Here is a 19,293-nt window from a genome sequence, read left to right on the forward strand (position 1 = left end):
GGAATATTTATGTTTAGTGATTGCACAGTATCGCTATAAAACAGTGATAGCGCACCTATCACTGTACAAAGTGGATAGATATTTTCAAGAATTTTGTTTTAAAAAGTTTTTCACCATTTCCGTTGTAAAAAAATCAAAGCTGTATGATTTTAGATTCAAACCTACAGATTAAAATAAGTCACATATTTCTTGCCTTTTCTAATTATGCGTTCAGATTAAAACTATTTGCTTCTATTATTGTGTAATGTAAAAAGTTCGTCGTTACTTCGTTGACAAAATGTGTCGCTAAAAGCAAAATAGTTGATATTTGACTGATAAAAAAAAAATTCAGGCAATTAAACCAATTTTTTTTTAAACATGAAAATGATTTTAAAATAAATTATTTAAGTTTAATGTGTGAGTGTTGAACAATATTTAACCAGTTATTAATAACATTTATTGAACTATTTATTAGTATAATTATTGAACCATTTAGATTCAAAATTTTAACTCTTTTTCCTAAACATTTGGATTATGATGGATGACTAGGCAAAATTTATGTTCGTAACCATGGAATCATATTTTATTTAATGTTTAGTAAAAAAGCATTCTTGAAGAAAATAATTCTTTAAATAATGTATACGTAATACAATAACTGTTGCTACTGTGGGAAAAAACATCGTCATCTTTTCTCCTTCTTTATTTCTGAAAATTTCAAAACTAGTTGAATGTTTTTTCAAATTTTTCTTCAAGCTGGACGATGAGGCTGCTGGCATCCTCAACGAGCTACAACAACAACTGAATACCGTATTAGATGATCTTAGCGTCATTTTCGCCAAAAGGTAAAAACATCTTTTTGAATCTGTGAAATTACATACTTTAAATATGCAGTTTTCAAAACTCACGGTCAAATCTTAAGGATTACTAGAAATATTATTCACCATAAGGCTTATAAGGATCAAGATTCCATCGTTTTTTAACGACGTTCTCACTTTTCGTGTAAATGAGTCGTATCGTGAAATGCGTGAGTTTGTGGAAATGGATGTACAGTGCGCAAAATGAAAAAGACGACCCTGAATAACTTTTGATCCAATAATGGGATCTTCACGTTCAAGAACTCAATCTTAAAGGTTCAAAGTGGTGACTTCAAATAGGTTAAATTAGTTAGTGAAGACGATATTTTAAGTTGCGAATTCAGACATGGAAGCGTACTTTATCTAAATAAACATACCATTTTTTCGACGGATTAGAAATTTCTGACCGCAATCTTGAAAATATAGTCCTGATAGTTTGGTCAGGAGAACAGTCCAAAGTTTGGACCTCTTAATGTTAATTTTATTTTTGCTTATTTCACCATATCTTGAAACTTTTTAAGCGAATTGAAAAATCTTTGCTCACAATTTTAAAATTCATTGAATTTTAAAGAAGCCGTATTTTTAAAATTTGATTTCTCAGAAACTATTTAACCAATTTCGTTCAAATTTTATATTTTACCATGTAAAATTACATTCTTTAAAATGGTGTAAAAAATTTTAGACCTTACAATTTAGCATTTTTTGGAAAAATTATTAAATAAAATAATAAAAAATATTTACTGGAATTTTTGTTTTTCATGAAATTATCTTTAAATTAACGAATTTTAAAATCGTGTACAAAAGTTATTCAATTCACTCAAAACAGTTTTTGAGATATGGTGAAACATTCACAAAAAAAACAATAAGGGTTCAAACTTTGGATCGCTCTCCTGACCCAGCTATTAAGACCATATTTCCCAGATTGCGGCTACCCCCTATATGCTAATTAATTAGTGCTGACGATATTTTAAGACCACTCCCTCTAACCATTAAGAGTGAGTACTAAACTTGAACCGATAAATAGATCAAAAGTTATTCAAGGTAGTTCGTTTTTTATTTTGCACACTGTACAAGGAGGAAACAATAAACTATACATATTTTCTAGCTTGAAGAAATAATATGACGCGTATAATTACAATTTAAAACATCTTTGTCACCTGTTACCTGTAACTTGGCAAAACTAGCATGATTAATATCCTATTTGCACGAGAACTGAAAAGAGGCATCAGAAAGCAGTCTTCCGACGTCACAAACCTGAAAAATAGGCCTATCAGATTTATCCATTCCTGGTTTTAAGAACTCCACCTAGCAAATTATTAGTGAAAAATAAACACGTGACGTAGAGAGCCAATCATCACGCGCCTGAATTTCGACCTGACCCAAAGTTATCTTCCCATGGCAATACTTGCCTGAAAGCAGACCAGGAAAATCGGAGATGTAAAATCAGGTGTTTGTTCGTCTTGTAACGTCGTGAGTCTATTACGAGCTTGTACTCCATTTACACGAGTCGGGTCTCGTGTAAATGGGGTGTAAGCTCATAATAGCCCACCGCTCTTAGCTACAGTTGAAAAAAAAGTGATTAGCTTTTATATTATGATGTAGGTCTTGTGGTCACGGGTTCTAAGACTATAACGCGAAAAACATTTTTTACTTTTGAAATTAAAAACAAAATTTACCGATATCTGTGTCTCAAAAACAAGAATTTAAAAATAAATAAAAGAAATCAACAACTGAATAAAGAAAAAAGCTTTAAGAAATGAAACATTCAGCACAATAGTGATGATTTTAACATGACCACTACACTTTAAATATACAGTACGAAAAAAAAAAACGCAACACACTGAATAACTTTTAATCTAGGATTTAAAAGCAATACGAGCAAACTATGAAAACTGCTGACCATCTCTCAGCTGGATGAATTTTTAATTAACCCTTTAATAGATAAAACTATAGCCTAATGTCGAATATTACACAAGTCTGGTTCTTGTGAAGGCTTATGCGTCGTAATTATTTTTGCAGCTTGGAAGGGACGATTAGAGAAAGCATGCAGGAGTTGTCTGCTTTGCTATCTGCAGTCAAAGGCACGGGTCAAGTCTCTATGAATCAAGTGTCGCAGAGGAATGAAGTAATGGCTGAAGCCGACCACGTCCTCCACCCACTCATGGACATCTTGGATGGAAAGCTTTCCATGTTCTACCAAGTCTGCGAACGCACAGTACTTAAACGCCTACTCAAAGTGAGTATTCGATTAGAAGTAATCTGTCTAGTTTTAATCTTGACCATGGAAATTCCTAATAAGATTTGTCGTTCATTCCGGTATCAGATACTATCAGCACAGTTTGCTCAATCGGTCTGATTGAGCAACTGTGATGATAGTATGATGATGAGATGAACTGAAAATTGACCTCACTATTGAATTGGGAAATATCTTCTATATCCGAAAATATGTCTATAATTTATACGCCTCTTTCCTGCTTTCTAGGAACTATGGAAGATTGTGATAACTACCATGGAAAAAATAGTGGTTTTGCCACCCATATCTGAAAAGAATGTAAGTTATTTAGTAGATCTATCGTACTGTGTGGGTTTTAAATTGGTCACATGCTAAAGAGTTGGTGCGTTTTATTACAGGTGATACTCCCTAACCTTCCCAATGCCAAAATAGAAGATATGGGTCGACTTCTCCGAAACCACGTCACCGCCACCACGAAATTGCCTTCAGCTCTAGGCGTTATGGTACGATTTAATCAACTTTTCTACTTAATGTCATGATTTTAAGCAAAAAAAAATTAAGAACTCACAAATTTTGACCTTTAATAAAACCATTTATTTAAAAAAAAAAACTTTTTTTTTACTATACTCTGAAAGTACATTTATAAATTTCTGAAACATTTCTTATTATCAAAAACTTTTGATTGAGAAAATATGTTTCAGAAGACCGTACTAAAAAACTAGACCGTATTTACCTTGATCTTATCAAACTTATGTTTTGAAGCTACTTATTTAGAATTTAGCAAAACCTCTAGTAATTATCATGAAAATTCCAAAACTTTTGAATTCATTTGACACTTCTGCAAATAAAAATATCCTTGAAACTGAAAGTAAAATATTTCGTATACTTGAAATCGCATTTTTATGTTTATTATTCCGATAAAATATTTGTTACGTAAAACAATTTGCTTCTATTACCATATTTTTACTTTTTTTTCTCTAGCAGTCAAAAAATAATCAATTGCAATTACCTTAAAAAGAATCACAAAAATTTTTTTAAAAACTATCCTTACATTATTCACAAGTACTCGTATAATATATTGCCTTTAACTTCCTTAACCACTTCATAAACATACTATAATGGTGTGATTTAAAAGTGTTAGAAGCTATAGTAAATATATTTCAAAATTCATTTTACATCTTGAACATAAGTTAAAGAACTGGTGTTCGATCCCCATCGGTGACTTGAACTCCACCCAACTTCAAATTGATGGGTACCTTTTTCATGATCCCCTGGCCCACAATGGGCTGCTGCGGGCATGCTTTACTTCTTTTACATACAGAATTTTTTTAATGCCATGTGGATGTATTCGTTTAAACTTAAAAAACGTAATCCTATAAAGTAGTTGGCAAATACTGAAAAAATAACTGGTGAATACTTTTCATAGTTTGATGAAATCTTAAAAAAAAAGGTTTAAAGTGTTTATCAAAATTTAATTCTAAAACTAAATACTCCAAAATTTTTAAAACTGACAAAGAACCACTTTCTTTGAACTAATGAAAATTCACTAAAATATTTACTTTAATATTTTGATGTTTGATGTTGACTATTCTTGCGTTAAGCCACAGATTCAGCAACGAGTATTTTAACAGTCTCTCTTTTGTACTTGCAACAGGTTGAGAAGAACTTGACGCCAAAGCAGTGTGCCGTGCTCGACGTAGCACTCGATACCATCAAACAGTACTTCCATGCAAACGGGAACGGCCTGAAGAAGGCATTCCTGGACAAGAGTGCAGAACTGCAATCCCTCCGATACGCCCTCTCTCTCTACACGCAGACCACGGACACACTCATCAAGACATTCGTCACGACTCAACTCAAACAAGGTGAGTTTTTTCGTTTCCCCGTGGACTGATATAAGCTTTTGGTTTTCTCGAACATGCTTCTGGGCTTCGGTAATTTGAAACTTGACTTCACTTAAAGTGTCAGCTCCACGGAAAAGTCAGTTCGTTGTTAACAACATTACTATTTCGTTCAAAGGTGCCAGAAAGCTGTTATACTAGTATCTGTTGCAGCAATGGCAAGTAATCAGAATTTTAGGGACTTTGAATGGGGTTTTATAGTTGACGCATGAGGTATGGGGCATCTTCGCGTTTGCAATGAAATTAGAATTTTCTAGTTAGACCATTTCAAGTGTGTACCATGCATATCGTATATTCATTAAAACATTATCTCCGACATCATTGTGGTCGAAAAAGGACCTTGAAAAAACATAACCATCGACGAGCATCATTAAACGATATAAATCCTTGCAAGTTTTCTTTGTTGAGACATCAGCAAGTGTAACTATAAGAACTTTGCAAAGGATCGTTATTGATATGATGTTTCGTTAACGAAATCCCACTCATATAGCATTGTTTAATTCTTGCCACAAGGCTTATTTATTTAAAGAAGCTTTACCATTCGTAATGGGTGAATTTGTTTTTACAAATAATTATATCAGTTCAGATCATTTTTACCAAATTTTATTCATCGATGTCTTTTCATGACGTCAACAGAAGTGGCATTTTCGCACCGAGAAAATGACACTGACTAAAATTAAAATAGTTTACAAAAAATAATGTACCTTCGATAACAATTTAAGTCAATGTAGGTAACCTCTAAGGAGACCAACCTCCATCAACAAACATTTTACTTTGGAATGGAGAGTGGTCGCTACCGTGAGGTTTCACTGCATATTCTTCATTGTCGACTTCAAAATTATTACTGTAAAGGTCTGGTTTCTTAGGACAAGCTCCTTATCTGGGCGTCAGCGGGCCGTCAACGTCCCGCTGACGCCAACAAAATACTGGTTTGTTAACTCAAGGTCTGGTTTCTTAGAACTAGCGCCTTATCTGGGCGTCAGCGGAAAGTTGACGTAGAACTGACGACAAAAAAATGCTTTTTTGTTAGCTCAGCGTGAGCAGTCGGTTCAACGCAGACATTATCTCTCATTGCGCATGCGTTAATAACGTAAACAAATACTTATTTTGAATTTGTATTGATTTTGTTATTGTCGACCAGTGTTTTAGAGAACAAATAATGACTATGTCCAAAAAAACACATTATAGCTGAGCTAAATGAAGAATGCTATGTTTAATGAAGAAGCTATGTTTTAAGTCAAAATCAAAATCTTGACTGATTTCAATGTGCTGTTGGATGTTGTCCGCCATTGCTTCTGTGGTTAACGTCACGTTGTAATCCATCTGCAGTTGAGTTGGACAGCAATTGTAGTTCCAGATGAGCGTTCGATGACGTATACTATCAAATTCACAAATGGACCAATCAGAGGTTAGCGCTGATTTCCAGCTGACGGCGTTCTATCCTAAGAAACCAGGCCTTAAGTCTACCTATTTTTCTCTCCGAATAAATGATAAAAAAAATCCAGTTAAATTTTGACAATTTTTGTCATTTTTAAATGTTGTAAACAGCAAATATACACACATTTGCATTGATCTGCCACACTGTTTTATTAAAATGTTATAAAATTATCCCTGAAATGTCTTGGCTTTATGTTGCTCGGTATAAAAGCGCTGTTTGACAGAGACATTTTTCATAAGAATAAAATCACCTCGCTCAGTAATTCTGATTTCCTATGTACATTTCATACAACCTAATTAATTCTTATTCGCTTAAGCTATAGAAAACTCTTTGCATTGTATTCCCACACCTACTGCACACAAAAAACTCTAAAACTTGAATTGCTTTGATTCAGTTTTTTTCCTTTGTTTCTGTTCTGCTTTTCTGTTTTGTGAGAAATTTTACACTGTTTCTTTTAAAACGTTTCTTTTCTAAGAATAACTGTCTCCATACTTATACACTATTTCAACAACAAAAATTATATTTGGTATCCCTACCATCGATGAAGTAGTTATTAAAGCTACCAAAATGATAAAGCTTTCTTAGACCGCTTCTTTTCAAAACTTCTTCACAAAACAGTGGATGCAATTGTTTTATGCAATAGGGCCGAACATAATGCAAATTTTACCCTTTTCCTAAAAAACAAACATCTTCCTTACATCTAGCGCGCGTACAAGTAGACTTTTCAATAAGTCTCAATATTTATTATTTATAGTTGAAAATAAGTATTCAGATTTTCTGTGGTTCGTTTTACGTATTTTAACAATGTATTTCATTACAGATGCTCCGACAGCTGAAGAGGGAAGTGTGGGTGAAGTATCCATCCAAGTCGATCTCTTCACTCATCCTGGTACAGGAGAGCACAAAATTACCGTAAAAGGTACAGAGAGTGCCAATTTTTTTAATATTCAAATATCATATCTTGGACAATTACTATAGGGTATGATTTGTTGTTTTTCAGTTGTGGCGGCTAACGATTTGAAGTGGCCTAGCACCAGCATGTTCCGGCCATTTGTTGAGGTGAACCTAATCGGGCCACATTTAAGTGACAAACGAAGAAAGCACGGTACAAAATCCAAAAATAATAATTGGTCACCCAAATACAACGAGACATTTCACTTGTAAGTACTCTTAAAGCCCTATATTTATTGTGTTTACCCTTAAAATATAACTATATTACCCTCTTGTGTCTTTTAAAAATAATGCTACAAGATAGCAGATTGCATGCTTATAAAATTTCTTTAGATATTAATGTTTTTTTCAAATTTCAAACACTATAAGTTCTACCCATCTCTTTTTTTTCATTTCCCTTAAAATTATGGTATATGTAGGCTAAATAGTTATCTTAAGACTTTAGAATTAAGCTTATAGTTAAATATCTGTACTTCAATTGTTAAAAATATAACTACTTCAAAAGGCCCAGTTATAGGATCTAAGCAAATTCCATTCCATGATTCGGCCACAGTTAAGCTAATTTTATTTCATTTTATAACTGTTGTTGAACAGCTAACCCAATTTTGAGTTTACGATTATTACTATTTTGAACCGATCACAAATAATCATTAATTAATTATTCCGGTGGGTATCATTTTCCATGCAACAATCGAGCAAACCGTTCGAGCCTCCAGCAGTTTAAAAAATTAACTTCGTGAAATATTTATATGAATCTGCAAAACGTGGTATTTGTAAAAATCAGTAAATGAATAATCTCTTCTCCTACAGCATTACGAATTACACCTACAATATGACAGAAAGTACAAAATGATTTTGATTTCAATTCAAAGGCGGGGAATCTCACTGCGAACATTGCGCCATATCTTAACAATATTATCTTAACAGTAGCGACGAATTCAAGTTTTCTCTTCGTTGCATGGCATGCAACGCCAAATTTATGAGATGCGACGCCGACAGAGAAGGGGTTAAGCAAACTTTGATCACTATTCTAATTCTGTAGCTCTTTTTAAAATAAGTAACCAAAACAAAATAGATAAAACGCATAGTTTAAGTTATTTTTCCTACGCCATAAAGTATTTTAATTTTTTCAAAAAATTAAGTTATTAGGTGAATCGCATTTCAAGTAAGTTCTGAAGTTCTGTGTTTAACTTTAACCATTGTGTTCAACAAATCAACTGATGAAACAACGAGTCTAATTTATGGTATTTACATTAGCCTCAGATGCTAAAGAGTTTGGTCTTAAAATATTTATGTTTGACTGATGATGATGTTGAATCAAAACTAATGCTACAAATTTGAGTCGTGGTATTTGTATTCGGCCAGAATTGATACCAAGTTTTGCGACTTGTTTGTAGATATTTTCTTCGTCTTGTAGCTACGATTATGACAAACACTGTGACTGACTCGTCAATTTAGACACTCCTGCAATTGAAAAGCGAACCAATAATTAGAATCTCTCGTACTCCTTCGATTGCTGTTCCATCGTGACCGGTTATTACAATTCAGCTCTAAGATTACGTCATAATCAGACTTTTATCCTTAAGAGTTATCCTTTCTGTAATCTTTATGGAGCAATCTGCTCCGTAATTAATCAAAGACAATAAATTACCAACTTGAATTAATAGCGGTTACTGATGAAGATTGAATCGTGATTTTGAAAATTCGTCTCGAAATTATTTTATAAATGTTAATAAGAGATACATTGTTCAGTTATCATATTATTTACATGAAGTTGTCATGGAGTGCTAAAATGAAATTATCTTTCTATCCCACTGATTTTTATGCCGCCATCTTTAAAAAGGCAATAGCTGCTTTGTGATTGGTTAAAATCGAAATATAGTATTGATCACGTGACAAAAACCTTCCGTAATATTTCAGTTCAATCTAAAAACAGACATTTTTATTCGAATCAATCGAGCAGAAACCAGCAGTTCGATCAAATTTCGTTTCACTAGCATAGAAACCTTAGGCATCAGTACAAAATCTCTGTCCCATCAACTAAAGAAAATGTATACTTTCTATTCCAAATGTAATGAAATAAAATATCGGATTTGTATAGTGTTAACTCTTGACCTTTCTAGGAGGGAGGTTTGATTTCTTACATATGCTTGTATCTACCATGACTGAATTTTTTGTTTCATTTTTTCTTACAGCATTATCGGTAATGAAGAAGAACCATCTTCTTTTGAATTGCATATCTGTGTAAAAGACTATTGCTTCGCTCGCGAAGACCGCTTGGTGGGAGTAGCCGTCATGCAGTTGCGAGACATCATCGAACAAGGAAGCTGTGCATGTTGGTTACCCCTTGGACGACGAGTCAACATGGACGAGACGGGATGGACAGTTCTCCGAATTCTATCTCAGCGCACCAACGACGAGGTCGCGAGGGAGTTTGTCAAGCTGAAATCAGAAGTCAGGAATGACGAGAACATACCTGTTCAGTAAATTACCACCCCCTTCCTCATGTGGGAAATAAAAAAAATTCCGTGCTCGAACCATAACCACACTCGTCGACCACATTTCCTTCCAGAAGGGAAAGGTGGACTGAAAACGACGAGGTAGTCTTCGTCCGGCGGTCACGTCATAACAAAGTTGTTCTTCCGGCATTTGCTCATCTTCAATGGACACTCCTTCTTCTTCAGGACGAAGAAGACGCTCTTCTTCTTCTTCTTCGAAAACAAAGTCTTCACCACCAGTCCCCCTGGTGGCTGAATCTTCGATCCGTTGGTGTCTTTACTTGCATCGATTCTTCTTTGGTTTTTGTTTTCATGAGTGGATGAAAATGCAAGTTTCGAAACATTTTAAAGCTAGGATCTCGCTCTCATCTTTTACTACTTAAAACTTTTTTGCATTCCTTGTTTTTACCATTGCTTTACCCTTGTGTCACATGACAAAATATCTATTAAACCAGCGTCGCAATATATATAAAGATCTCTCACAATAAACAACTTTATATGGTTATCAGTTTAAGAATTACAAAAATACATTAATAAGTTGTAAAGAATCATTTTACATCTATAACGTAGTACGATTAATATGTTATGATGCATATTGAAAGGTATTTTGAACATGTTATGAGGTATTTTGAACATGTTATGAGGTATTTTGAACTTGTCATGAGATATTTTGCAAAAAAAATAATAATAACATTTATGACCACTTTTTGTACCAAGAAATATTATTCGCGTTAGTTATAAATGCATAAAAATTAAATAAAGACCAAAAACTATTAACGAAATCCATCTATTTATAGTCATCGGTATTCTTTTGTTACTATTTGCGATAAATTAGGTTTGCTTTGCAAATAATTCATCATCACTACTAAAAATTTCAGAAGTAAGAGGTTCAGATTTTAGAAGAATATCTGAATAATCTGTATAACTTTCGATAAAATAATTAAATCAATTTTGATAATTTCTGTTAAAATAACTCTTTCTGTACGAATTCAAAGTTAATAAAGCTATGAAGTGAGTGTAAAAGACATCAAGAGTGATTTTATCAAAAAATATTTTAATTTCTTGATTTTTTAGTTGTGTTATGCGTGTTTCAAATCTGCAAATATTATGCTGAAATAAGAGAAATACCTCATATAATGGTTCAAATTTGCTACCACCATAAGACTGTTGCCAAGTTGCGACATTATCATGCAGATTAATCTTTCTTGAACTCTATTGCATGATGGTGCAACTTGAATGTTGTAGAAAATTTGCATGCTATTATGGATTTACTTTAAATCTGTTGATTTCATTAAGAATAGTCTTCTGGATATCCGAAAATTCAACTCTGGATATTCAGTAAGACACTAAACAGTTATGTTTCGAAGCTAAGAATTTTTAAATTAAGAATTTATATTTTTGACGACTACTTACTCAGCTTTTATAAAGTGCAAAAAGCTGTTAACATTTTCAAACAGATATTAGTTGTGTGACACGATTTATTTTTACTGCTTGCTGCATTTTTTGTAAATATTTAGTAACGGTTTTGGATTCTAGTTATATGCAAGAATTCATAATTATTTTAACTTTTAGAAGTTTGTACTCATAAAGGGAGTTTTACTATACACGCCAAGATGGGAGCGATTTCCTTTTACTTGGGAATGCAAAGGTTTCTGTTTCAATACCTTATTGCTATGAAAATAGTGTTTGTGATGAAGCTCCTATTTCGACATACGCGGCAAAGCTATGTCTAATAATACTATTGTCTGTATAATTTTTCTTAAGCATAAATTTTTTACCAACATATAAATATATACATATGTAAATGTAAATGCTATGTACGCATTAATATATCATAAATATAACTGGATGATAGTGTAAAATAAAAGGTAGGCTTCTACTCACTCCATGTGTATGTGACAATAATTGACAGTCTTCAATATGTGAATCATCGTCATTCAGAGCCGGATTGTTATATGTTTCACCCTCGCACAACATCACGTGACCCGAACAAAATCGCCCTTACTACTTTTAAGTTGATGTCAGTCAGCTCACATTTTCTATCATCAAATTAGAGAAATCTGCAAAACATTATTTGAATCATAAGCATTCACCTATTCCAGAGGTTACATTGATAAAATGTATAAAATTTTATATTTAAAGAATGGTAATATGCAACATAGGGATCAATGTTCTGTTTAAATGCATTATGCATATAAAATAGAATTCAGCGCCTTGCTGTTCGATGTATGCACAAAATACCGTTAGCTGCTCTTATACAGAGATATATTTTCTATTTTTCTAATTTCTAACACATTTAACGTGAATTTTGTTTCAGCATTAAAAAAAAAATATTGAAGTTTACCTTGCATTTGTTTAGTTACGATAAACTTTAAAAGATATTTTTCTGTTCTTTTTACCAAATGGTAATTTCTTCAATACTTTTTCTTCAAAAGTTTCCTCTCAATAGGCTTTATGTACCAGATCAAATGTATTACTTTATCTAATGATTTAATAAATCTATGATGATTAGTTATTGGAGTTCCGTATTTAAAGAAAAAAATATCAATACATATAAACAAAATAAGTCACTCAATTAATTAATAAATACACTTTTCTTCTGCGCTTTACTTTACATATCCTAATAACATGGTTTGCTATAATTATTTAAATGTTCTATAAACATCACTTTAATTTCATTCCATTATTTAAATAAGCCACTATAAATAAATTGCTTTAGTATTGTTTAAAAATTTTGCACAAATAAAAATGAATTATTTGAAAATCGCATCCAAATCCGGCTCTGAATCCTTAACTGTCTTGTGTGGTGTGAATTTCAGATTTATATTTTTTTATATTGCATTCTTGGTGAGTTAGACGCAGCGAACATATATCTATCTATCTGATTTAAGTGCTTCTCTTGATTCCGTGATTTTTCTCATTCAGCGCGTTTCTCACCATCTCAACTGCCACTTGTCACTTTTTGGGCATTCTCCCACCCCCCAGAACCACAGAAACTGTGCCAACTGTCATTCAAACAAACGATTAATTATCTACCTTTTAAATCTACTGTAGCTCTTTCTCTATCTTAACCATACTTGCAAAAGTTTATAGTTTCTTACCCCACTCATGTGATATTTCTTCGGTGATTCAACTTCCTCATTATAATCTTCTTCACAACTCAGAAGATAAGAAACTGTTCAGACTCGTGGGTTCCATCCATTTTGCCAACAATCACTTCGCCGGTGAATCGGTTGCCGACATTAACTCACAAATTCGACTGCTTATAACTGAAATAATTCACTTCGCAAAAATTTTTGTCCTCAACCATAATTCTTGCGAATCGTTTGCCGAATCTAATTCACCAATTCAACTCTCCAGTAAGATAGTGAACTGAAATTATTTACTTGGAAAAAATTCTTGTTTTCTACCATTTTTCTGGGGAATTTTCTGCTAAATCTAGTTCACCAATTCAACTCTCCAGTAAGATAGTGAACTGAAATTATTCACTTTGCAGAAATTCCTATGATCAACCATTTTTCCAGTGAATCGTTTGCCGAATCTCTTTCGCCAATTCAACTCTTCAGTTAAGATAGCGAAGTGAAATTATTTACTTGTCGAAAATTCTTGTCTTCTACCATTTTTCTGGTGAATTGTTTGCTGAATCTAGTTCACCAATTTAACTCAGAGATATGAGAGGTAACTGACATTATTCAATTCTTGAAAACTCTTGTCTAATAAGGAAAAAGGATGAAAAGAAAAAAAAGATCAATTTATTAAAAAATTCTTATTGCACACAATGAATCATTACTGACGTTAAAAATCTTTCACAAAACGCATTTTGAGTTCAAATGTTCAAAGATCTATGCAAAGGACTGAAATTATAAATAAAAATTACATAAATACAGGTTTTTCGCGATTTAACTATGCAGTATCACTGATTAGGGTCGAACTTACAATTTAAGAAGCTCTACATCTAAACTTTAAGCAAATTTTATTATTAAGTTTGTTCTATATAACTATTAATGATGATCTTTATATAATCCGACTAATCTAAAACCAGAACCAATTATTATAAAATGCGTTAAATCTTTAAATTGTATTCAATACCTTAAGTGGCTGAAGTTCCGTAAGTAGTGATATCATCAAAAAAAAGAGGAAATTATGTGTAATAACTCACTCTAAATCTAACTGTTTTTCTAATTATAACTATATTCAAGGCTATTTTATAACTAAATAACGTTGCTTGGAATATAGGTGCAATTTTATTTTATAGCAGAGTCATTTTATCACAATAACCAGCGAATTTTCTGTAATCTTAATGAGGTATTGAGGAGTTAAATATTAAGGCAAAGCTGTTAACTTCCCGACTTTTTAACCTCTATTTAAAATGGCAGGAAAATAAAAAAAATTTATTATACTTTGAAAGAACTTTATATGTACCTTTGACTTATACGGAATGCTATACATACCTAATATGTATTTTTAGAATCCTTTTTTAAAAATTAAAACAAAAGAGTATTTATATTGAAGGTCACATATTGGGGGTGACATGTTCAAGAAAGGAAAAAAACATTATAAAAATCGGACAAATCACGGTAGAGGAAAGCGACTGTAATAAATAACAAAACACGTTTGACTGAGGAAGAAAACAAACAGGAGTTGAAAGGTGATTACTAAAATAACCTTCAAGTTTCAACTTAATTAAATTAGTTTTAATGTTAATCCCATCTATTATTCTCTATTGCAATTTGTCAGATTTCAATTGTCTTTTGATCTGTTTCCTCGCTAAAACATTAATTTGCATACCTTCCAACTACTGCGGAATTCCTGAATCTTCAGATTTTTTCTTTTTTTGCATTATGGTATAGCAAAGGTTACTAATATTTTAATAAATTATATTTAAAAGAATTTTTAACACCACTGCATATGGATAATTCAAACAGATATATAAAAGAAATTAACAGATGGCCGTGCTCTTAAGTTTTGAAGATTAATAAAAAGTAGATTTGTTTAAAAAATGTTTCCTTTATTTAACTACCACAGAGAAAAATAATTCTCTAAAACCTCAAATATTGGAGGTTGTACCTGAAAAATATTTCATACCAAAATATTTTATAAAAAAAAATCATTATACTAATACGTATGTGCATTTTCAAAGTCAATATATAAATATTATTACTACTTAAAAAATTTGTAAATGAAAACATTTAATTTGACACCCTGTTAAAGTTGCACCAAAAATTTACGCTAATATGGTTCAAAAATATTGTAACTGTGATTCAATATTTAATCAAATTTTCTAAGATATATTAAAACTGTTTGTCGTCAAAGTGATTGTTGGCAAAATTGCGTGACCCAGATTCAATTATAGAACTTTTTTTGAACTATGGCCAGAAATTAGTTGATTTTTCGAGCTCAACAATTCTGATCGTATTCGTGTAAATTAGTTTGCAATTGTGGACATAAACTAATAGATAGTCTAATATTCAATTACTCTTGCAGCAAACTTCAAAATATAAAAGAAATGTGTTTTATGAAGTACAAACAGTGCATTTATTTTAAACGAAATGCCAAACAGGCTGCATTTTTTATTTACTTTTCCAATTTAGTGCGCAAGTGAACTAAAATTTAACAAATTTTAATAAATTTTTACATTTTCATCTCTGATTTGAAATCGATCTTAATATTTATTTAGAACTTGCTTTTATGATAATTTTTTTAACAGTTCAACAAATTTTGGTACAAATTATTGTGAACAACTTTTCTTTTGAATCGCTAATTACAAAAAGAATGGTTAATTGCTAATTAACAATTCTTTCATTAACAAATTTTTTATTAACGAATTAACGTTGTTTTCCTTACATCAGTTTCTGTCAGAATGAGCAATATTTTTGTTATGATTACACTATTTCATTAATTATAATTAATATTTCACTTTAAGAAAAATATTAATTATAATTAGTAATTAATTATGATTAATAATTAACTAATATTAAAAATTATAATTAATATTGAAAATTATAATTAATTAAAGTTTAAAAAATATTAATTATGAAAATTAAAATTCAATTCAAATTTGCATTGTGCAAATTATAGTTTAAAGTTGATTTTAAACAAAACGATGCATATCAAAAAAAAATTATTCAGATGTAATCGTTAATTTTTTGTTTAAAAAAATGTCCCTCTATTATTTAAAAGAAAAATTATGCACTGAAATATTTATATTGCTAGTTCATTTCATAAATATTATTTATAGGTATTCATTTTATTAACAGATTTGCATTATTGTAATGATTATTATTTTGTATATTTTTATGTGTATTGAGTTTAAATGTTTTTAAATTTTTGTCTGTCTTATTGTTTTTAATTACATTTTTGACATGTATATTAATAAATATAACTTTGCATTCATTTTAAATATGAAAATATTATACAATATTGCAATAATTACTTTCCTGCATGTAAACAGTGAATTATAGAAGTTACTGATTGCCACTAATGCTGTACTAATACTACTAATAACTTATACAATCTTGAAAACTATGCAACCAACTTTTAAAACTTTCGTTTTAAAAATAAATAAATACGTCTAATCTTTCTTGAAAGGAAACTATTTTAAAGAAGTTTAAATAATTGTTCAAAGGTTTTATTATGCAATAAAAATATTTTTTAATCTTTTTGAATTAAGTTATACAAATGTACTAGAATTTAATAAAACTAATTGTATTAGAGTTTAATAAAAATGTACTAGAATTGGTTCTGTAGTAGCCTCCATCTGTTTCTACTAACATTCTATTTATAGCGTTTATTAAACAATAAACTAAGAAGCTGTTGTAAAATAATTATGTATAAAAACTAAAATCAAAGTCCAAAAAAATTCAAATTAAGAATTTTTTTTAATATACTGTTATTATTTTTATAAGCAAATAATTATATCGGGATAATTTCTGTAAAATAGCTACGTCCCAATGAAAATTAAGTATTCTATTTATTATTCCGATATTTTACAATGCAGCATATTTATTTATGAACATTTATTTATAAACAAATTATTTTGTTTATTAGCAATAAAATTTTTTTAGCTATGCATTTAAATCCAAATGTAAAAAATCATGTCTTCTAACGCTAATTTTGCTCTAATTATGATCCGGAAAGTTTTTAGGTTCGAAAATTGATGCATTTTTATTATTATTTTAAAGGAAACCTTTTTTTTTGAGAATTAAATAAATAAAAGATCTTAAATTATTCCGATTATTTTAAAGTATTTAATAATTCTTACGATATTAACAATTTTTAATGTGTTTTTCTTTCCTTTAAACCCGTTTGATACTTAAGAATTTATTACGTTTTTCCTTTTCACTGTTTATAATATTTAGAAATAATTTATAAAACATTTAAATGGCAATTAAATTATTCAACTGTTTTCAACCTTTAACAGAATTTTTTTTTTCTAAGGTATTTGGAAAGATTTTTTTTTAAAAAAAAAAAGTTATATCAAGTATACGTTATTAAATTTAATTTCGATTTTCTTCAAAATGTTTTTGTGAATTATTTAATTTCCAATAAACTTTATTCATTTTTATTTGAGAAAAGAAATTGAGCAAATGAAACTGAAAAAAAAACTTAAATCCTGTCTGAAAAAAATCAAAATTTATAACATGAAATTGCAAATTTTATTCTTTAAGGAATTTATTTAAAAACGAGCTTTAATGTTATTTTTTATGTTATCTTTTATTCAATGACTAAACAAAATTATTAAATTAAATGATATCGATTTTTGTAAATAAACTCTTTTTAAAGTTTAAACAAATATTATGAAGTAAAAAATTTAAAATAATTTTTTCGAAAAATTGAATATTATACAGAGATTTTATTAATAAGTTTCCGTGTGTAAATATTTGTTAAATTAAAAGAAAACGTATTTATTTATTGCTGTTACATTTCAATCAGTATGTTTTAATCAAAACTTTGTAGTCTGTTGTTACAGGCAAATGAAATTGTATTTATATATTGTAAATGTCATTTTGAAAATATTAATAAAAAAAGATCTCAAAGTTGTAATATAATATTCAAATATTTATGAAAACTAGACATATCTTTAAACAAAAACGAGTTTTTCATCTGCACTTAACCTTGTGTGAAAAATATTTGTATTTAATTCTAGCATGTACTTAATTGATTTTATATTAAAAAAAAGAAAATAAAATTATTGAAAAAAGATGTTGCACATTTGACATAGAAATTTAAAAGCGTGTGTTTTGATTACATTAAATGGAAATTTCTATTCCAATGGTTAATTTGTGTTTGAAAAAGATATTTAATGTAAATAGAACTTTTCTTAATAAAACAATGTTTTATTGCTAGATAAAATTTTCAAAAGGTGGAGAAAACAAGCGGATGTGAACTGTGTGATAATGAGAACAACTGTTAAATTTTAAGGTGTTGGTCAAAATGTATTATTGTTTTCAATGTACCATACACATACTATATATGCCTATGAATATGTATGTATGTATATATGCATATATCTTTTTATACAAGAAATTTGTCTCACTTCTTGGAATTAAATTGTTGAGAGAAAGTCAAAATGTGTATTATTTAAACACTAATCACATCAATCCTAAGCTCTAATAACTACAGGTATCAAGAAAGTCAAGATGCGTATTTTTAAACACAAATTACATCACTCATAAGCAATAACAGCTGCAGGTATCAAGAAAGTGAAGATTCGTATTTTTTAACCACTAATCATATCACTCATAAGCTGTAATAACTACAGGTATGAAGAAAGTCAAAATGTGTATTATTTAAACACTAATCACATCTATCATAAGTTATAACAGCTGCAAGTATCAAGAAAGTAAAAATTCGTATTTTTTAAGCACTAATCACATCACTCATTAGCTATAACAGCTGCAGGTATCAAGAAAGTCAAGATTGGTATTTTTTTAAGCACTAATCGCATCACTTATAAGCTATAACAGCTGCAGGTATCAAGAAAGTCAAGATTCGTATTTTTTAAGCACTAATCACATCAATCATAAACTGTAATAACTACAGGTATCAAGATAGTCGAAATTCGTATTTTTTAAGCACTAATCACATCACTCATTAGCTATAACAGCTGCAGGTATCAAGAAAGTCAAGATTGGTATTTTTTTAAGCACTAATCGCATCACTTATAAGCTATAACAGCTGCAGGTATCAAGAAAGTCAAGATTCGTATTTTTTAAGCACTAATCACATCAATCATAAACTGTAATAACTACAGGTATCAAGATAGTCGAAATTCGTATTTTTTAAGCACTAATCACATCACTCATTAGCTATAACAGCTGCAGGTATCAAGAAAGTCAAGATTGGTATTTTTTTAAGCACTAATCGCATCACTTATAAGCTATAACAGCTGCAGGTATCAAGAAAGTCAAGATTCGTATTTTTTAAGCACTAATCACAT

At 30.3% G+C, this 19,293-nt stretch overlaps 1 protein-coding gene and 1 long non-coding RNA gene across 3 annotated transcripts in view; one reads left to right on the top strand and one right to left on the bottom strand.

Moving 5' to 3' along the window:
* Positions 1-18,424, top strand: part of LOC107444247 (protein unc-13 homolog B) — a 541,472-nt gene extending 523,048 nt beyond the window's left edge. For both annotated transcript variants that reach the window (XM_043038846.2, XM_071177753.1), the window contains 8 exons: positions 733-821; positions 2,853-3,069; positions 3,316-3,384; positions 3,465-3,569; positions 4,721-4,931; positions 7,226-7,324; positions 7,406-7,565; positions 9,552-18,424. In XM_043038846.2, coding sequence (XP_042894780.1) covers positions 733-821; positions 2,853-3,069; positions 3,316-3,384; positions 3,465-3,569; positions 4,721-4,931; positions 7,226-7,324; positions 7,406-7,565; positions 9,552-9,843 — 1,242 coding nt within the window. In that variant the 3' untranslated portion in view covers positions 9,844-18,424. The remainder of the gene's footprint in view (positions 1-732; positions 822-2,852; positions 3,070-3,315; positions 3,385-3,464; positions 3,570-4,720; positions 4,932-7,225; positions 7,325-7,405; positions 7,566-9,551) is intronic.
* LOC139425018 (uncharacterized) overlaps positions 1,890-19,293 on the bottom strand; it is a 23,820-nt gene continuing 6,416 nt past the window's right edge. The window contains exons 2-3 of the long non-coding RNA XR_011636182.1: positions 11,739-11,914; positions 1,890-2,087 (exon numbers count right to left, since the gene is read on the bottom strand). This is a non-coding gene — a long non-coding RNA (uncharacterized lncRNA). The remainder of the gene's footprint in view (positions 2,088-11,738; positions 11,915-19,293) is intronic.

Source organism: Parasteatoda tepidariorum, chromosome 2, assembly GCF_043381705.1.
Source record: "Parasteatoda tepidariorum isolate YZ-2023 chromosome 2, CAS_Ptep_4.0, whole genome shotgun sequence".
NCBI lineage: Eukaryota > Metazoa > Arthropoda > Arachnida > Araneae > Theridiidae > Parasteatoda > Parasteatoda tepidariorum.